Source organism: Plecotus auritus, assembly GCF_963455305.1.
Source record: "Plecotus auritus genome assembly, chromosome: 1".
Lineage (NCBI taxonomy): Eukaryota > Metazoa > Chordata > Mammalia > Chiroptera > Vespertilionidae > Plecotus > Plecotus auritus.
This window is the reverse complement of record NC_137770.1, coordinates 15373219-15391358: the sequence shown is the minus strand read 5'-3', so window position 1 is coordinate 15391358 and position 18140 is coordinate 15373219. Positions and strand designations below refer to the sequence as shown.

The 18140-nt window shown below is 44.6% G+C and overlaps 1 protein-coding gene across 3 annotated transcripts in view; it reads left to right on the top strand.

Moving 5' to 3' along the window:
* Positions 1–18140, top strand: part of KCNK10 (potassium two pore domain channel subfamily K member 10) — a 108806-nt gene that overhangs the window by 52940 nt on the left and 37726 nt on the right. For all 3 annotated transcript variants that reach the window (XM_080683034.1, XM_080683035.1, XM_080683033.1), the window contains exon 3: positions 8899–9016. In XM_080683034.1, the coding sequence (XP_080539160.1) occupies positions 8899–9016 (118 nt within the window). The remainder of the gene's footprint in view (positions 1–8898; positions 9017–18140) is intronic.

Genomic DNA, 18140 nt, shown 5'->3' with positions numbered 1-18140 from the left:
CCTTCACGCCAGGTGTTGAGGCTGGGTCAATACAGTCTCTTTAAAACTAAAGTATGTGAGGGAACACTCAGGTCTGCATCAGTCTATATGGAAAGCATATCTTTTCTTTTCTTCTTGCTGAAAATGGGCAGAAGGAATGAAAAGCTTGCTGATGTAGGTTAACTCCACTGAGTAAATGAGGGTGTTGTCTTTTGTTCTTTGAAAAATGAGGACCAGAAGTATAAATTCATTTTCTCAAGTGCGGGAGGGTGACATAACAGATGAGCTTTAGAAAAATGTTTGAAAGCTGGGCAGACAGATATCTGTGGGAGAGAGAGGAAGGCCAGAGCTAAGAGAGTGGACTCTGGCTGCACTCTGGTGCTCACTAACTACTGCAGGAGTGGGCAAGTGATTTCTATTTCTGTTGTCTCGTTTAGAAAATAGGAACAATAATAGGATTTATTATCACGGGAGTTTTTGTGAGGACTGACTAAGATAAGAAGGCACATTGTAAATGCTGGCAACTATGATTATTTTAAGAGAATTCTAGAACTTTCTTTAAAGCTTCTGGGTCTTCACTTCTGTGTCTGCCCCCACATCAAATATTGATCATCAGAGAGATGGTGACAGTAGGTGCTGACATTCTCCAAGGGTGCAGAGGAAATGAAATATTAATTTGAGATTAATATTGAACACTCAAGAGCAAGAAAGAGTTTCAGTAAACAGCTATAATAAAACAAGGTAGCAAAAGCATCTTTTTTTAATCAAGATTTTAGTAATCAATTAAAGTTCAGACTCTCTAATGCAGCAGCAATGGCAGCAATGGTGATCTTTGAGTTAGCCCACGCTGCAACGAACAGGAATTCCTGTAGCTGCTTTTGTAGCCCAGAAATTGGCTAGACTCATCTTTGATAGGAATCATCTCAAGGGCAGAGACAGCAGGGCGTACATCATACACTGTCCTCAGAACCAGGCTGATTTTTCAGCATCAGTCTGTGAATTTGTTACGGCGTCTGTAGAGATTGAGTCCAAACTGGGATGAACGGTGACAGTGGGAAAGTTTATTGACCTATCAGAGCATATATTCTCACTTCCTTATAATAGACTTGATAATTTCTTCGTGGCTTAAAAATTTCTTCTTTCATCCTTCCACGTAGTCAAAGAGAGAGAAACTTAATTTTACCTTGTTAGGCACGATTTGGATGGTGAAGGAGCTCCCCCAAATACAGCTGGATAATGTTTAGATAGATTAGTCATGAGCGTAGGTGCTGATGAGTTGAGTTTTAGAACATTTCACCCCCAAAGAGTTACCTGGTGGTAACAAGGAAAGTGAGCTTGTCGAAGACCACTGGCTCTGAATGTGTGATCCAGAAACCTTGGGTTTCTTCCTCTCATATTCTCCGAACAGATTTCTTATTCATCCTGTCCACTCTGCAGCTGGGCTCTACTATAGACTCATAACCAGGCTGTGAAGTTCTGATGAAAGCCTGCTTCCTGGCTCCCCCAGGGACCTGATGAAAGGCTAATATTTACACATAACTGATACTTCGGACAGCAGAAAAATAAACACCATCATAATACTCATTGTGGCCCTGAAGTTGCCTTTCTCTTTGCTTGTCTATGGCCTGGATTGATTTTTTTTAGCATTTATTTGTGGGAGCCTCTGAGGTGGTATGGCCATAGGATGCCCAGTCCACTCTGGCCAGCCCCAGCCTGACTACCACATAGGTCATCTGCCTGGGTGGGAGGCAAAGACACGTGGGCATCAATGCCCTTTCTCTTCTCCCTTCACCTCTCATAGATACTGGAGCTGCCCAGCCTGGGTGGGAGCCAGCCTGCTCTCCCCAGAGGGTCTGAGATGGGGAGAAAGAAGAACACAGAGAGTGGGGAGAAGCTGCCTTCCCAGCATTTAGGATGGCCATCTTCCTGTTGACAATTCTAATAGTGTCCACAAGCTGTGTGACCACGGGTAAGGTACTACGCTAGTCCAAGTTCATGTGTCTCATGGGGATGCTAGCCATGGCCATCTCGAGGGGTCATCATGAGGGTTAACTGAGTAAGCCCGTGTACTAGTAAGGGCTCAGGAAATATTCTTGTAATATTGTTAATATTATTATACTAGAGGCCCAGCGCACGAAATCATGCACACGTAGCTTGCCGCTGCTTGCCACCACTCGCCGCCCCACCCGCCGCCACGAGCTGCGAGCCACCCCGCCCACTCGCCGAGCTGCGAGCCGCCCCGCCCGCCCATAGCCACGCGCCGCTCTGCCCACTGCCATGAGCAAGGGGCGGGAGGGTGGGAGAGGGACCGAGAGATGGTCAATGCACCTCATGGCGACTGGTCAAGCAGTCTTTCCAGTCATTACGCTTATGGTCCCTGGCCTTTTATTATATAGGATATGAAATGACAAGGCACACTGTCCAAAATCAAATACACATTTTTTAAAAATCCCTGCTGGAAGGTCCCTCATTTTATAGATGAGGAAACTGAGGCTCAGAGAAGTTGAGTAACTTGCATGGTCTCAACACAAGTTGCTTCCATGCTCTACCTCTTCGCACTGAAGCAAAGACTTTTTGGAATCAGCCCCAGAAGTGCCTTGCTGGGGTGAGTCCAGACTTTCTCTCTGACACCCTCCCACTGCTGATTGAAATATTATTATTTTTAATCATTTTTTGTTTTTAATTACAACTGACATATGTTATTATATTGGTTTCAGGTGTACATCCCAGTGATTAGACATTACATAACTTACTAAGTGATCATCCCGATAAATCTCCCACCCATCTGACACCATACATTATTACAATATTATTGGCTATATTCCCTGTACTGTACTTTACAACCCCATGACTATTCTGTAACAACCAATTTGTACTTCTTAATCCCTTCACCCTTTTCACCCATCCCCCTTACCCGCTTGGCAACCATCAAAATGGTTCTCTGTTTATGAATCTGTTTCTGTTCTGCTTGTTCACTTATTTTGTTTCTAGTATTCATTGCCATTTTATTGTTAATATATTTTTTCTTTTTTTCATCTTCTTAAAGAAAACCTTTTTAACATTTTATATAATACTGGTTTGATGTTATGAACAAAAGCTATCATTTAGAATCAAAGGACAGATAAAGAACTTCCCAGACAAGAAAGAAGTACAGGAGTTCATTACCACCAAACCTGTTTGAAATAGTATGATGTGGCCTTTTAAAGTGCAGAGACAGTAGGGCATACATCATATACTTTCCTCGGGACCATGCTGGTGGATGTGAAATTGCCCCTCCCCCCACACCAGGATATTCACTTTTGCTTCAGTGAAGTATTTATATGAGAAACACTTATGAAGCAGGAGAAATAAAAAGCAACAGTGGCAACCAAATTAATACCATCCTTCCACTTCCTACCCGAGGCCCTTCCTACCCTGTGTGTGAGGAGGTAAAAGGATACTGCTGGGGTTTTGCATTATTAGGGGTTTTGCACTTTTTTTTTTTTTTGGTGCCCCCTCTGAGGTGGCATTTTTGAGTTGAATGCATGTGCCTTTGTCTGCCTCCCAGGGTCTGTGGCTCTCCTTCTATCCATTAATGGCTGAAAGAATGCTCACATTTAATACATTTATGAAGCCACTTTCACAGCCACCCCATCGTCCTGCCTCAACCCCTGGCTAGCTGTCTACTCCATAAATCCCTTTGCTGACTGGGACTAAGAATACTGTACACACAGAGCCACCTTTGTGCCCTCCAATGAGGGGTCTTTTCGTTTCATCCCAATGGTGTGATCTATGAAGAAAGTGGCCATACATGCTGGGTTGCACCTGCCCTGTGGTCCCAACATGATTATGAACAGAGCCGACTTGTACTCTGCAAGCACCCTCAACTGAGCCATAAATCAAATGATCACCCTTGCCATCAGTGTGCACCCATTGGTGGCATTCTTAAGCCAGTCTCACACAAGCTGAGTGATGATAGCACTTTTTGGTGCCACATAAGGAAACAGACGATCTCACCGAGTACACAGATCATAGGAGAAAAGCCACAGACAGTTAGTGGTCCCCTGTGGGTCATTGTTCATCTCAGTTTCGAGCTAGCACTCGTGATGGTGTCTCACGCCATCCGGAGAGTGATTTACGCAGCCAGGCTTCGAGTTATAGGATTACAGCACTGGGGACAGCTGGGAGGGAGAGGGGGGTCCAAGTGGTTGTTACCCCTGTCACTCTTCCTTCACATCAACCTCAGGCCCGCCTCACTTGGGAGAGGTGGCAGTTTCTGTTATACCTTCCAGGTGGTCCTAAAACATAGGGGTAGTGGGGGGAGAATGGAGAGGGAGAGTTTTGGTTGATCTTTAAGCCAAACAGTACACAGCTCAGTTACCTCATTTCACTATCTGTGTGCTCAGACATTTCTAATGGGCTGGCTTATCTTTGCTTTTGCAGCCTGAATGCAGAGAGGGAGGCAGGGCAGGGAGAAGCAAATTAAAAGCAAATACATTTAATTTTAAAATGTTTTCTTGAGTTCAAACGATTAAGCTCATTTGAAAATCATTTAGAAGATGATTAAAGTTAGAACTATGAACTCAATCAGGAATATTCTTATTGAACTAAAAATGATGCTATTAATTCAAGTGATAACAGTTGTTCGTGCTGGGTTTTCCCTGTATGTACATAACCCAAGTGTGCTTATTCATTTTCAAGCTGGTGGTTTGTTGGAGTCTTTCTGACTCATCAGATCTAGATAGAATCAAACCTCATTCCTGGGCCTAGGGATTGTATAAAGCCTTAGCAAGAGCTCAGTGACTCACTGAAGGCCTTATCTTTCTCCTTCTTCCTTCTGGTTCTAAACCACACTCTGGCCCCACTATGCCTATAACAATGCTTATATTTAATTTCCACAAAACTGCTTCCCAAAGGCATTTGGCTGTAGACCCACTTTACTGAAGACTTGGGGGAGCGAGAGAGGAATTTACAACATAGTTAAAGTTGGATACTGGCAAAAATCCTGGGCAGCCCTGGCTGGTGTGGCTCAGTTGGCTGAGCGTTGTCCCATGCACCGAGGGGTCACGCCTTCAATTCCCAGTCAGGGCACATACCCAGGTTTGGGGTTCAATCCCCAGTCAACGTGTGTACAAGGGGCAGCCAATCCATGTTTCTCATATCTGTGTGTGTCTCTCTCTCTCCCTTTCTCTCTCTCTAAAATTAAAAAAAAAAAAATTAAGTCCTGGGCAATGCTGGAACTGACCTGGAACCTTCCACATGTCAATTGACACCCCTTTCTCTCTTTTTCCTTCCTCCCTTTCAGGGATTATTCTCTCTTTCTTCTGTTCCCTCCCTCTCAGGGTATAAAATCAACCTGTCCCAATTTTTTTTATTTATTTTTAAATTTAACTTTTAATGCAACACAGTTAAGCTGTTACCAGCTCCAAGAGCCAAATAAGGTTTGGTGCTTCCACTTCAAGGAATTCATCTAATTAGAACTGATCCCTTGAGAAGTCCCTTCTGCCTAAACTCTTAGACGATGCCAGTCCTTCCCCCTCGTCTCTGTCTGGAGGCCAGCATGGCTGTGGGAGAGGAGTGTGTTCTGGTTACCACATGCAAAGGAAAAGGCAAAACCATGGCTTTGGCCCAGTCAGGTTTTGAATCCTGACTTCTCTACTTCCTGGCTGTGTCACCTGGGCTAAGTTACTTAACTTTTCTGAGCCTGTTTTTTTACCACTGAAGTGGGAGATAATTTTACTTTTCTGCAAGTTGTAGAAAGGATAACATTGAATAACACACAAACAGTGCAAAGGATAAAATGAAATCACACTTCTATAGTACCTGGCTCCATGCAAACACTCAACAAATGTTAGTTTCTTTTCCTTTCAATTGATACTTTCCTTAAAGTATTTATAAACTAGGGGCCCAGTGCACGAATTTGTGCACCTTGAAAGGAACTGTGGGCCACGAGGCTGTGGTGGGCACAGGGGCGGGTCTTGGCCCATCCTCCACGCCCCTGCCTGGCCCCTCCCTCTGCGGCAGTCCTGTCTGCTGGCAGCCCGGCTCCCACCGCCACCACTCGCAAGTGCTGACAGAGGCACAGGCCCCGCTCGCATCTGCTGACAGCGTGGAGCTATTGGGGCTGGCACCAGCAGTGGATGCAAGCAGGGCCGGCACCGTCAGTGGGTGCTAGTGGCGGCTGCTGCCCCGATCACTCATCAGGAGCAGGGAGAGGTGGAGAAGCCCTCAGGGGCAATTGGGGCCGGCAGCCGTTGCTCTCGCCAAACAATCGGGACCGGGGCTGGCGTCAGCATTGGGTGCAAGCGGGGCCGGTGCTGGCAGTGGGTGCGAGTGCCAGGCAGGACCGCAGCGCACGGGAGCAAAGACTTTTCAGTAACCACCAGAGGCTCGCTCCAGTAACAGCGACCGGCACCCCGCCTTGGTCTGATGCCTTCACTCACCTGCTCCACCACCCCGGTGCGGCCGACACCTGCCATCTTTTGCGTGTGCCCCGTGGTGGTCAGCGCATGTCACAGCAACCGGTTGTTCGGTTGTTCCACCGTTGGATCTATTTGCATATTAGGATTATATATAGAGAGAGAGATTGCATTTATAAATACTTTAATTATTTGTTTATAAATTGCATAATTCAGGGGGAAAAATGAGACTGAAAAGGAATCTGGATTTTTTTGATGAAACAATCCTCTCTGCTTGTCTTTGCTGCAAATCTGTATTTTTATATGCAGCACGGGGTCTGCTTATGATGTTTGTATGCAATACTCAGCACAGGGAGACTTGGTTGAAACCAAGCTCTCTTTACAGCTTCATAGAAGTTGGAAATGTTAGTTATTGATGGCGTGATGTGAGATCACCTAAGTGCCTGAGACCCAGAGCTGCTCCTGAGGTATTATGCCCAGGTGGGCCCATCAGCGCTGAATAGATAATGAGGAGATAAACACTAGTTAGGGCCTGTTGCTGGGTCCGGCGGCACTCACAGCATAGGAAAAATGGATATCTTATTAGCAGAAAGGACTCGCCATCTGTCTTTTCTCTACAGCAGAACAGAGCAGAGCCCCTGATGATTGTTGTCAATTAGGCCGATTTAAACCATTGGCAAAGACAGCCTGTACGCACCCCATGCAGCTGGATTTTAAATTCTGGGGTGCCAGGGTTAATGTTAGAAACAGTGACCAGCACAGTATTTCATGTTCTTAAAGAAAGGGAAGAATCAACTGAAGATTTAACAAAAGGGGATTTTTTTCTATTGACCAGTCAGTCGTCCAGCCCACGCCTGTCTTTGTGCAACATGTGAACTAAGAATGGTCTTTGCATATTTAAGGGTTTGTAAAAGGAAAAGATAAATATGCCCCAAAAGCCTAAAATATTTATTATCTAGTGCTTTATGAAAAACGGTTGCTGATCCCTGGTCTAGAGAGTTTGAAATATCCCAGGTTCATTAAGGCAACATATAAGGGTGATTCGCTTTTTCACTTGTGATCTGTTTTAGTGGCAACCATGTCTGTTTTAGCAAAGCTTAAGGGGCATTATTTAAAGATAGATACAGGGTGTCCCCCCAAAATGTATACCCTCTTTAATAGCTGTTAGCTCAATTTTGAAAATGAAATGTATTTTAATAAACACTGCCCTTATAATTATTCAAAGTGTGTGTATACATTTTCAGGACACCCTATATAATCACATGTCAATATTGTGTCTTGCGGAAGGGTTAGGGTGGGGCGGGGGTTGAGTGGAAGGGGGGCAAAAAGGGAGAAAGTGGGAGACATCTGTAATACTGTCACATATAAATATATTAAATATATATATATTTAATTGCATCTTGTAGGCTCCACCTGGGTTATGCCAGGAACAGGATTTCTAGTTGTTCTAGAAGTTACTCTATGTCACCTCCCTCTGCAACTCCCACCTGTCCCTTCCTCGCCCCAGCTCCTGTTTGCTCTTCCTCCCTGCTCTCCCCGCTGCTCTGGCCTGAAAGGGGTTGGCCAGGTCCAGCTTAGAAGGGCTGCTGAGAGATTTTCACTTTATTTTGCTCATACCGCCCGGAAAAAGCAGACCCCGATTAGACCCTGAAGTATGAGCACGCTCGGGGAGGGCGTGGGCAAAGGTCCAGGAGTGTAAGGGTGTGTCTCATGGAGTGTCCCGCCCGGTCTGGAGGATTTAGCAGTATCATCAATGTGGCCAATTTGGGGGGAATTTTAAGGTGTATGGAATTCCAAATCCAGTGGGTCAGTAAGGAGTCACTGCTGTTTATTTTTAAAAGGAGCAATATGTGTCTGTATGTTGGGGGGGGGACAGTGAAATGACATTGGCTGTTAGTTAACCCTGACTTGGTGGAGGGCATTGAGTTAAGTACGTTACGTGGGACCATTTCATTTAATCCTCCCCACCAGTGTGTGGGGAAGGTATTAATCATCCCCAGTTTTCAAAGGAGGAGAGTTAGGCTTAGAGAGGTTAAAGTAGCTTCCGCGAGGTTCTGAAGTTAGTAAGAGGCAGAGCCAGGGTAGGCTGAGCCAGTAGCCCAAGCTCTTGCCTCCTGTGCTCCTGAAACAAGCTCAGTGTAAGACATTCCAACGAACAGAAAAGAGTCAAAAGCAGCAGAAAGCCTGTCTTTCAGGAATGACCACTTTGGGTAACAATCTTTACACAACCCTTCTATGCCTTTGCAAAGCAATATGCATGCAATTTGCATAACCCAGGGCTGGATTGCATAAACCTGTGCCTACAAATTTTACACAAATGGCACCGTTACTATACCCTAACTTTCCCCCATGTACAACGCATTTTCTCGTTTTAATTAGTGGGTGTGCAGTGTTTCTCTTAGTGACTGTACCCTCATTCACGTAACCAGTCCCCTGTGGATCACTGCAGGTTCTTGAGCAGGAAAATTCTTTTCCTTTAACTTTTTTAACCGAGCCTCACGCTTTCTCACTCTCTTTGCAGCATGCCCTTGACGCTGACAACGCAGGAGTGAGTCCGATAGGAAACTCCTCCAACAACAGCAGTCACTGGGACCTCGGAAGTGCCTTTTTCTTCGCTGGAACTGTCATCACCACCATAGGTAACCCGTTTGCTTGCCAATCTCGCTTCCTCTGCAGGCCATCCTGAGGCATGGCGCTTGTCAAACTTCTGTCCTCGCAGAATACGTGGCAGCTTAAGGCTGCAAGGAGGCTTACGAAACACTGTCACATTAATACAGTGGTCATCGTGGCTTTCAATGAAAGGCACCTGGCCGGGCAGCTTAGTCGGTTAGAGCAGTGGTCGGCAAACTCATTAGTCAAGAGAGCCAAATATCAACAGTACGATTGAAATTTCTTTTGAGAGCCAAATTTTTTAAACTTAAACTTCTTCTAACGCCACTTCTTCAAAATAGACTCGCCCAGGCCGTGGTATTTTGTGGAAGAGCCACACTCAATGGGCCAAAGAGCCGCATGTGGCTCGCGAGCCGCAGTTTGCCGACCACGGGGTTAGAGTGTCATGGTGATAGCCGAGGTTGCAGTTCAGAGGCCAGTCAGGGCACGTGAAAGAATCAACCAATGAATGCATGAATAAGTGGGGGGAAAATTGTTCTCTCTCTCTCTCTCTCTCTCTCTCAATCATTTAAAAAAATAAACCAGTCTGACCAGCAAGGCTCAGTGGTTGAGTGTAGACCTATACACCAGGAAGTCATGGGTTTGATTCCAGGGCAAAGCACATGCCCAGGCTGTGGGCTCAATCCTCAGGGTGGGGTGTACAGGCTGTGGGCTCAATCCCCAGGGTGGGGTGTACAGGAGGCAGCCGACCAATGATTCTCTCTCATCATTAATGTTTCTATCTCTCTCTCCCTCTCCCTTCCTCTCTGAAATCAATAAAAATATATTTAATTTAAAAAAAAAAAACAGTGAGAGACTCAGAAGCCTTTAGTATGAAAGGACCTCATGACAAGGTTAAAGTGAAAAAATTCAAATATGAATCAGGCCAGTTGAACTCAGACTGCTCAGTTGTGCTCAAATTCCTTTTTAAAAAATTGTACTTTTTATTAAAGTTATATAGGAAAGAACCATATAAATGTTCTAGAAAGTTTGTTTATGAAAAACAGCAATTTTTCACCTCCCCAGGGCAACCACTTTATTCTCTTTTGCTTGGTTATTGCGATATTTAGCTCCATGCCTGTGAATATCACACTTGTGTAGCCACTTCCTGAAGGTTCAGGTTTAGGGATTATGTCTTGACTTCCTGTGGTGGAAGGTGAGGAGTTGGTTCTCTTTCATCCGCTCCACTGGAGACTGCTCTCTGCCCATCCTCCTGTCCTCCCACTGTCGTTTAATTAGATCAAAAGTGAACATTTGCATTTCTTGGACTAGATAAATGCTCTTCACAACTGATCATATGGTGATCTATAATTACTTCTTTCCTGCAGCAATTTTTGTTGTATAATATTTGTGTGTCTCTTTTCTGATACTTGGGGAGTTTTGTATTTTTATCTTAGGGATTAACTTTATAATTATAATAATATGTAACAACTTAGTGTTCTAATCTTTAAGCAATATCTAATACCACCCTATTATGCACAATGACATCGCCCTCTGGACACCATCCTTCTACTGTTTACTTTTAAATTATTAAATATACTTCAGCTGATTTTCCCTCTTTAGATGATACCCCTTGGCTCTCAGCTATAATATAAGGTGAAGTTAGCATCCTCCTCCTTTGCCTCTTCCGCTATCAATTATTACTCTCTGTGTCATTCTGTAACATCAGAGTATATCATTTACATTCCGGTCTGTTCTCCTGATACATTTATTTTAGTTGTAGTTCTCAGTTAAATGTCCTCAGTATTCATCTCGAGTCTTTTTGCCACGGTTCTCCTCATCCTTACCCGATTGGCTGTAATTCATCTTCAAATAGTTGCCTTAAGAATGGCTCATGGGAGTAATAGTCCCTAGGGTTTTGTGTTGTTCAGAATAACTTGCCCCTTGAATGGCAGTTTGGCTGGAAATGAAATCCTTGGCTCACATGTTTTTCAAGGTGTGGTAGGTTTTTCACTCTCTTCTGGTGTTGATGCTGTTGTGGAGAAATCTCATGTCAGCCCAATATTTTTCCCTTTTGTAAGTGACTTGATGTTTTGCCCAGCTACGCAAAAGACTATGTCGTTATCTTTCATCTGATAACACTGCTAGGTTTTGTTCCTTTGATTTTAGGAAAGTTTTCTTGATTGTCATCTCTAAACGTTTTCTCTGTTGTATGGTTTTAGTTCTGTCCTTTGGGGATCCCAACTACACATATATTATCACTTTTCTGCCTGTATTTTATGTCTGTAATTTTCCTCTGTGCCTTTTCAACGCTTAAGATTTGGTTTTCATTTTGGTAATTTTATCCTCTCTATTCCTTTTTTGTGTTCTGCACAGTGCCTATTCTGCCATCTGTTCCTTCCAATTTTATTTTCATTTCATGATCATTAGCGGATTTTTTCCCTTCCTATTCCTTTCCTGAATTCCATTAGCTCCCATTTCATCTTCACTAGGTACCCCACTACTATTTTCCTCATTTCTTGCATTGCTGCTTTGTGGTTTCTCTGAAAATACTCAGAGGCGATGACTTCATAGTTTGTTACAATTTTGTTGGGTCGGGGCGACATTTTTCTACTGAATGTCTTCCATTCTTTGGTAAGTTTTGCTGCTCTTTTCACATTCTTTTTAAAAAGGGAAGCTTAATATTTTTGCTGGGCCAGTTTTTTTTAAATACTTGACACCAAACAAACTGGATCTTCCTGTACCAGCTATCTGCTGAATTTTAAATGGGGCTGGGGAGAGGCGAGCAGGGAGAGGCAGGTAGCTAGCTGTTCAGGTAGCTCATCCCAAGACTCTCCTTTCCTGCTGCCAAAGCGATGGCAGGCCCATCTGTGTTCTTCTATGAATAGTTCTGCCTCACCTGTTTTTTGGACCAGATTAAGGTGGGAGGGTTGAGGGTGGGGGGCGGGGAGGCTTAAGCTGCTATTCCTCTTCAACCTATATCCACACCTGCTGCAAACAAAGACATCTCTTTCGAAGTTTAAGGTGACACCCTCGCCGTCATCATTGGATTTTTGCTGGCACTTTGTGAGATTTGCAACTGATGGGCTCTTTTGCCATTCTCTGTATTTTTTCTCCTTATTTTCTTTTCCTAAATGGTGGAATTGCTAGATGATATCCCCTTGCTAGATGATATCCCTCTCCCAGCTCTGCTGAAAATGAGTTTGACAGGTATCTTCCCCAATACAATAGTGAAGTCAATAAAAATGCAGTGCCCATCCATAGAAATGAAGGGCAGGCATTGGGAGGCCCCTCTGCCCTTGCAAGGGGTGGGTTCCTTCATTGACACCTGCAAGGAGCTCTCCCATCTGCTGCTCTCCAAGACCAGCTACACCATCAAGGAGGCTCTTCTCTCTCTTGTCCTTCATGACCACATGTTAAGTAGGTGCCTAAGGGTAGGCCTCCCTTGGGGGATGCACAGCTTTGATGATCCACTTCTTCTTGGTGTACGTTTAGGAGGCTAATGGTTGTTTTAGAGGTACAGCATTTTGTTTTTGTGTTTAGACCTAGCCTTTAGGACCTGTGTTGTCTCTACATTGGTGCAATCAAGAAAGTTATGTGCCATAAGAAAATTGGGAATGAAAGAGAATTGTTCTTTTTAAAAAGACTCTTGGTCTAATTATATGTCAGATTCACACTTGCAAATCTGCTTATCTATTAAGATCAGCTATTACAGATATTAGAGGTGTGCGTTACACTAGGATCTGGGGTCTAGAAGACTTTTCAGACTCTCCAGACAAGATTAGTCCACAACCTCACAGCCCCAGCAGGAAAAACATTCAAATTTTCTCGTTTTATAAAATGGCTAAATCAGGGTCTGTATGATGCATTGAAAAACACTACAGCTGCACTGGTATGAGTGCTGATGGTACTTATTGTGTCCACTCCTTAGGAACCAGGGGCTTGGTTTCTTGAACAACTGTGTTCATTGGCCCACATGACCTTATGTGATAAAGGAATGGTGTTTCTAATGAGAAACATTTGATATGTAACATTTCCTGCCCTTTTTATATGCTAATTCTAGAATCTTTGAGTTTGTGCAAATGACACGTAGTCCTTGGTTTCTGATGCCTGGCATCCATTTACTTATTCTGATAACCATTTCCCCAATGGTCCTCTTCCCCACTCTTGGCCTCCAGGTCTCAGGGGAAGAATCACCTTGTCTAGACTAAGAAATCCATTACTTTGCACGTGAGTGACCACCACCCTTAGTTAAGAGATGGACCTGAGATCTCTTAACTCATTGGGATTACCCTAATAAGAAACTCAGTTCCTGGACTGTTACTTGACCTTTGGAGGAAGTGACTTCCTGTCTTACTGGAGGTAAATCTGGAAAGAGATAGGCCCAGGACCCTGCCAGTCATTTTCTTCCTTTGATGAAATGCTATGCCTGGAATTCAGTTAAAGAAGCAGAGTAAGAAAAGGCGAGGGGTGGGGGGTGAAAAACAGGCTTCTTTTCACATCTTTTGAGCTTTGGATGGAGCTTTCCGTGAAGTGTTAAGAAATAAATGTTAAATCTCCTGTTTACCAGGCTCCATGCATTTCCTTTTCTGCTTAAGCCAGTCCGCATCGGGTTTTCTATTACCCAGCACTGAAAAATACAAACTAATACACATGTATGGGTCAGAGATCATGGAGGGCCAGACAGCATTCTCTGACCTCCTTGGCCAGTGCCTGACCTTGCTGGACACTGCAGCTGCCATCGCCTACCTCCTGTGGGCCACTTGCTCTAGATTTAAAGTCGTAGGCAGAGCATCCCATGGGATGAGCTTCTGGGTTTCTGTGCTTGTGTCCTGGCTGCTTGGGAAGGTGCTGCTTCTCTAGTGGGAGGCAGGACACTTTGTCATACCAAGGCTCAGGCTTGGGACCTTTCCCCAAAATCTGAAGGAAGGTGGATGTTGAACAAGAAACGACTATAAAACAGGCATGAAACAAAAACACAAATAAAACCCAATTCCAAACCATAAGCCTCATGGCTCGGTGTTAGGGCTAGAGATTGGGTCCCTGTTCCATTCAATGAAAAAAAGGCTATTTTGTCCCTTTTTCTCAATACATTGCAAAAGTAATGTATTGTGAGATGGCCACCATTTAGCTGGCTAAAAAATGGCTAAATTTTAACTCCAAATGGGAGAATATTTATAAAGTCACACAGTTCGAGAATTCTAAAGAGACCCATTGTACAATGTTAGTAGAATAAAGAGGTGAGGAAATAATGGTTTTTTCATCATTCATCACATGTGGGGTAGCAAAGCTTCTAAGGAAAATCAGAACTCACTGATCCTTTTAGTTTTTCCTGAGAAATTTTTCACAGTTTAGGAGGCAGGCAGGGGGAAGCTGGAGCTGAGGAGCTGTCTTTTCATTGTTTGTGAAGCACAAACATTCGCCTGCTTGCTTGAGTTCATATACAACATACTACTGGTAACGTGTCCCCCTATTACTAAGCTTCTCTGAAAAACAATCTTTGATGGGTTCCATGGCTTCTACCATCCACACTATGACCCCATATTGTTGGAGGCTGAAGCTGTTTCTTCCTTTAGCATCACCATGAAAACTTCTGTACATGAAGTGTGGTCTTCATCGTTGGTTGTTTTCTTTGGAAAGATCCCCAAGGGATTGCTGTGGCAAAGGTCACGGACCTTTTAAAGGCTCACCAAATTGCTCTCCAGAAAGACTTTCATGGGCTTCATGAGGTTATGTACTTTTCAGACACACAAAAACGTGTTCATTGCTTAGAATGTAGGCAGAGAGATCGGAGGAACAATAGATTCTTTTCTGAAAAGCAGCAATACTACTGATACTACTCAGAATCAGAAGTCTCTTTTATCTGAATGGATCAAGGCTGTCTTTTTTTTTTTTTTTTTTTGTAGAAAGCTTTTCTTATACTAAGACATATAGAAAGATTTATAAGTGTATGGCCAAAGGGAACACATTTAGGCATTTTCCAAGCCAGGAGCCCCGCCACGAGGAAGAATGGACTCAGCTCCTCCTTTGTTGAGGTTGCCCTGTACCTGTCGGACAGCATTAGTTACAGGTCCTGTCCCCTTTCTCAGTAACTAATGCTGATGTGAAAAAGCCCCACCTGTCCTTGAATGTGGCCTCTGCTGGTAGATAACCCAGTAACTAGCTTTTCTAATCATGACACTCACTCTTGTGTGCAGAGACTTCCCCATAAACCATCACAAACAGAAGGGCCACAGGTGATGGCATTCTGACTAACGGCTCTCGAGTGCAACTGGAGTTTAGTAGTTGGGGCATTTTTGGATTGAGTCACCGGACTCCACCCACATCAGTGAGAGCCCGCGGTCAGGTTCCAGATGGTAGCCAGTAACGGTGTTACTTGCCTGGCGGCCTCATTTAAGAGTTGTGCCTGCCAAGGAACCTGAGCAGCTATTTCTAATTAACCAGCACTTGATTGGAAGTTTAACCCATGATTTTGGAAATAGCAGTCATTGTGGCTTGCATTCACTGAGCAGTTGCCTGGTTCCAGGCACTGTGCTCCACACGCCTTCTCCCAATCTCTCATTAACCACATGAGGCAGGTACTGTTTATTAGCTTCATTTTACTGATGAGAAGACTGAGGCTCAGAGACATTAAGTAACTTGCCCAGTATCTCACGGTGAGGAAGCAATGGCGCTCAGTAGCTTCCTTCAGCAGGACCCGCTATAGAATGTGCGGGGCCCGGTGCAAAATGAAAATGTGGTCCCCTGCTCAGAAATGAGTAAAAATGTCAAAATGGCAACAGCAGAGCCCTAACCACAGCACGGGGCCCTTCGAAATGGGGCTTCTGTTTGCACCGGTTGCACACCCATCAAGCCAGCCCTGTGTGCAAAGACATTCTGGTTTTAGAATGCACACTTGTCACCACACACCAGGCCTGCATAGCTCGTGGGTTGGCAAAGGTGTGACTTTGGCACGTAAATAGCAAATAGGAGCATCGTCTGTGTGCTCCCGGGCACACGTCCTCCCTGAACATCGGCCTTCTCTTCATGGGACTGTTTCCTTGCTGGGGTCAATGGAGCTAAGCCCCACCTTGGTCCTTTTCATACATTGCAAACTGTCCTCACTTGGGCTCATCTCCTTTGAACGTCACCAGAAGCCAGTTGATGGAGTAGCTCCTTGGATGTCTTTTGTTTTACTTAAATCCAGTTCCAATCTTCTGGGCTAGGTCTGCCTCATTGATTGCTACTCTGGTGGCTGTGTATCCCCTCTCATTTCCCAGCTTTCACAGCCCCTTGCTGCACCAAGAGATGCCCGCACCCCAAATCCAGCCATGGGCCCGCCCAGGTCAGTGAGCCAGCCACCGGAGGTACATTTTGTCCCGTGTCCTGGCACTGTGGGAGAACAGCAGAGTTTCCGGAGGGAAAGTAGGAGCCAACCATCTGTTTTCTCCTGGGGCTTCGTTTTCCTGGAGACATATGGCTCAGAAGTGATTTCTTCCTACTGGAAACCAGAAGAGGATAATTGCTAATACTTACTGAGCGCCTCCTGTGCGTCAGGCTTCACATACACGTATTTAATCTTCACAGGCAACTCATTTCACCTTTAGTAGCTATGAGGTGAGTGCTATCAAATAGCCTCCCTTCTCAAATGAGGAGCAGGAGGCAGAAAGGTTAGGTAGGTTGCCAACATCCGAGAGTTAGTAAGCGGAAGAACCAGACAAGCATGCACATTATCTCTAGTTCTAGGGCCTACGTACAACCCTCAACCCTCACTTCAAAGTTCTTCCAAGCATTCTAGAAGGCTGGGCAGGACAGTCTAACAGGCCAGGTAGAACTGGAGCCAAGGATCCAGGAATGTGGGCCTCCTGTTTCCTCAAAGTTCCAAAATGGAAGTTCTAGGATGTTTCTAGAGTCACAGGGTTGACAAACTGCAGCAGTCACGCCCAGAGAGTTCATTGGAGGCAGGGGACCAAAATGCGCATGCGCACACCCATGCACAAAGTACAGCGTCACTCAGGAATGGCGATTACTTTGTGTCTGATATGACACGATGCCCTTAAGTATGCTTAGAGACGTATTTAAATATCACTTCACTAGTGCCCTCGCCTAAGAACTTGGCTTTAATTTTATTTTATTGTTCCTGTCTGTGAAGCACTGAGTAAATAAGGAGCCAATGATGATAATACTACTTTGCATTGATATGGTACTTGACACTTCATTGATTTTTTCCCCCATGTTGTCCTTGAACCCCTCCAATACCAGGGTTTGCAGTGGCTAAGGGAGTCAAAGGACAACTGGGTAGAGTGAGGTGAATTGGATCTGGATCCTCTGTCTTCTTACTTCTCTCTCATGCTCCTGATGACCCTGGATGACCCCTGACCCAGGGGTAGGGGCAGATCCTCTCTGAGAGGAAGAGGAAGGGTGCACAGCACTGGTCAGGGCTGCAAAGATGCCTAGTCAGCAGGTTCGAAGCCTAGGTTTGTTTGCCTGTGTCTGCAGCATATATTTTTCTGAGTTATTAGATTAAAAGAAAACCTAGATTCCCCTGATAGTAGTCAGGCAATTATGAGACAGCCAAGCAAGAGAATGAATGTTCCAGAAGTTACTAGAATGTTTCCGAGAGGGAACCTTAAACCTGCATAATGTGAAACTGTATAGGCACATTTGTTCCTTCTCCAAGAGGGCTATGCTGTGTAAATCGGATCATTCTAGAGGGGGGATGCTGAGAAAAAGGATTGTGTCCAAGTTCCTGAAAGCACCTGAAAAAAGTTCCAAGGGTTGGTTGTTGTTGATTTTTTTACCATTAAATCAAAATGGTGGTGAGTCACAGAAATGCGAGATTTAGGAGGCTTGACTGAACACTCCTTGATGAAACAGCAACTGTGATTTAGATGCTTGTGATAAGAGGTTTGAATGAATCCGAGTGGAAAGTTGAAAAGGAAAATAGCAAGGTGACTCATTGCTCAAGGGCAGAAAGCACCAGTGAGCTCACCACATGCATAGGAGGAGGATTGATGGACCAATCATCAACGCTGTTCTTTACCGTGCTGCACCCCCAACATGCTGATAACCATGAACCCAATAACTCACCCACTGACGGCTTTAGAAACAGACCTCACATGAGTCACCCTGATATCGGAGGATAGTTAGGTGACTACCTAGATACTCATTGACATGAAAACAAATAACCAATGA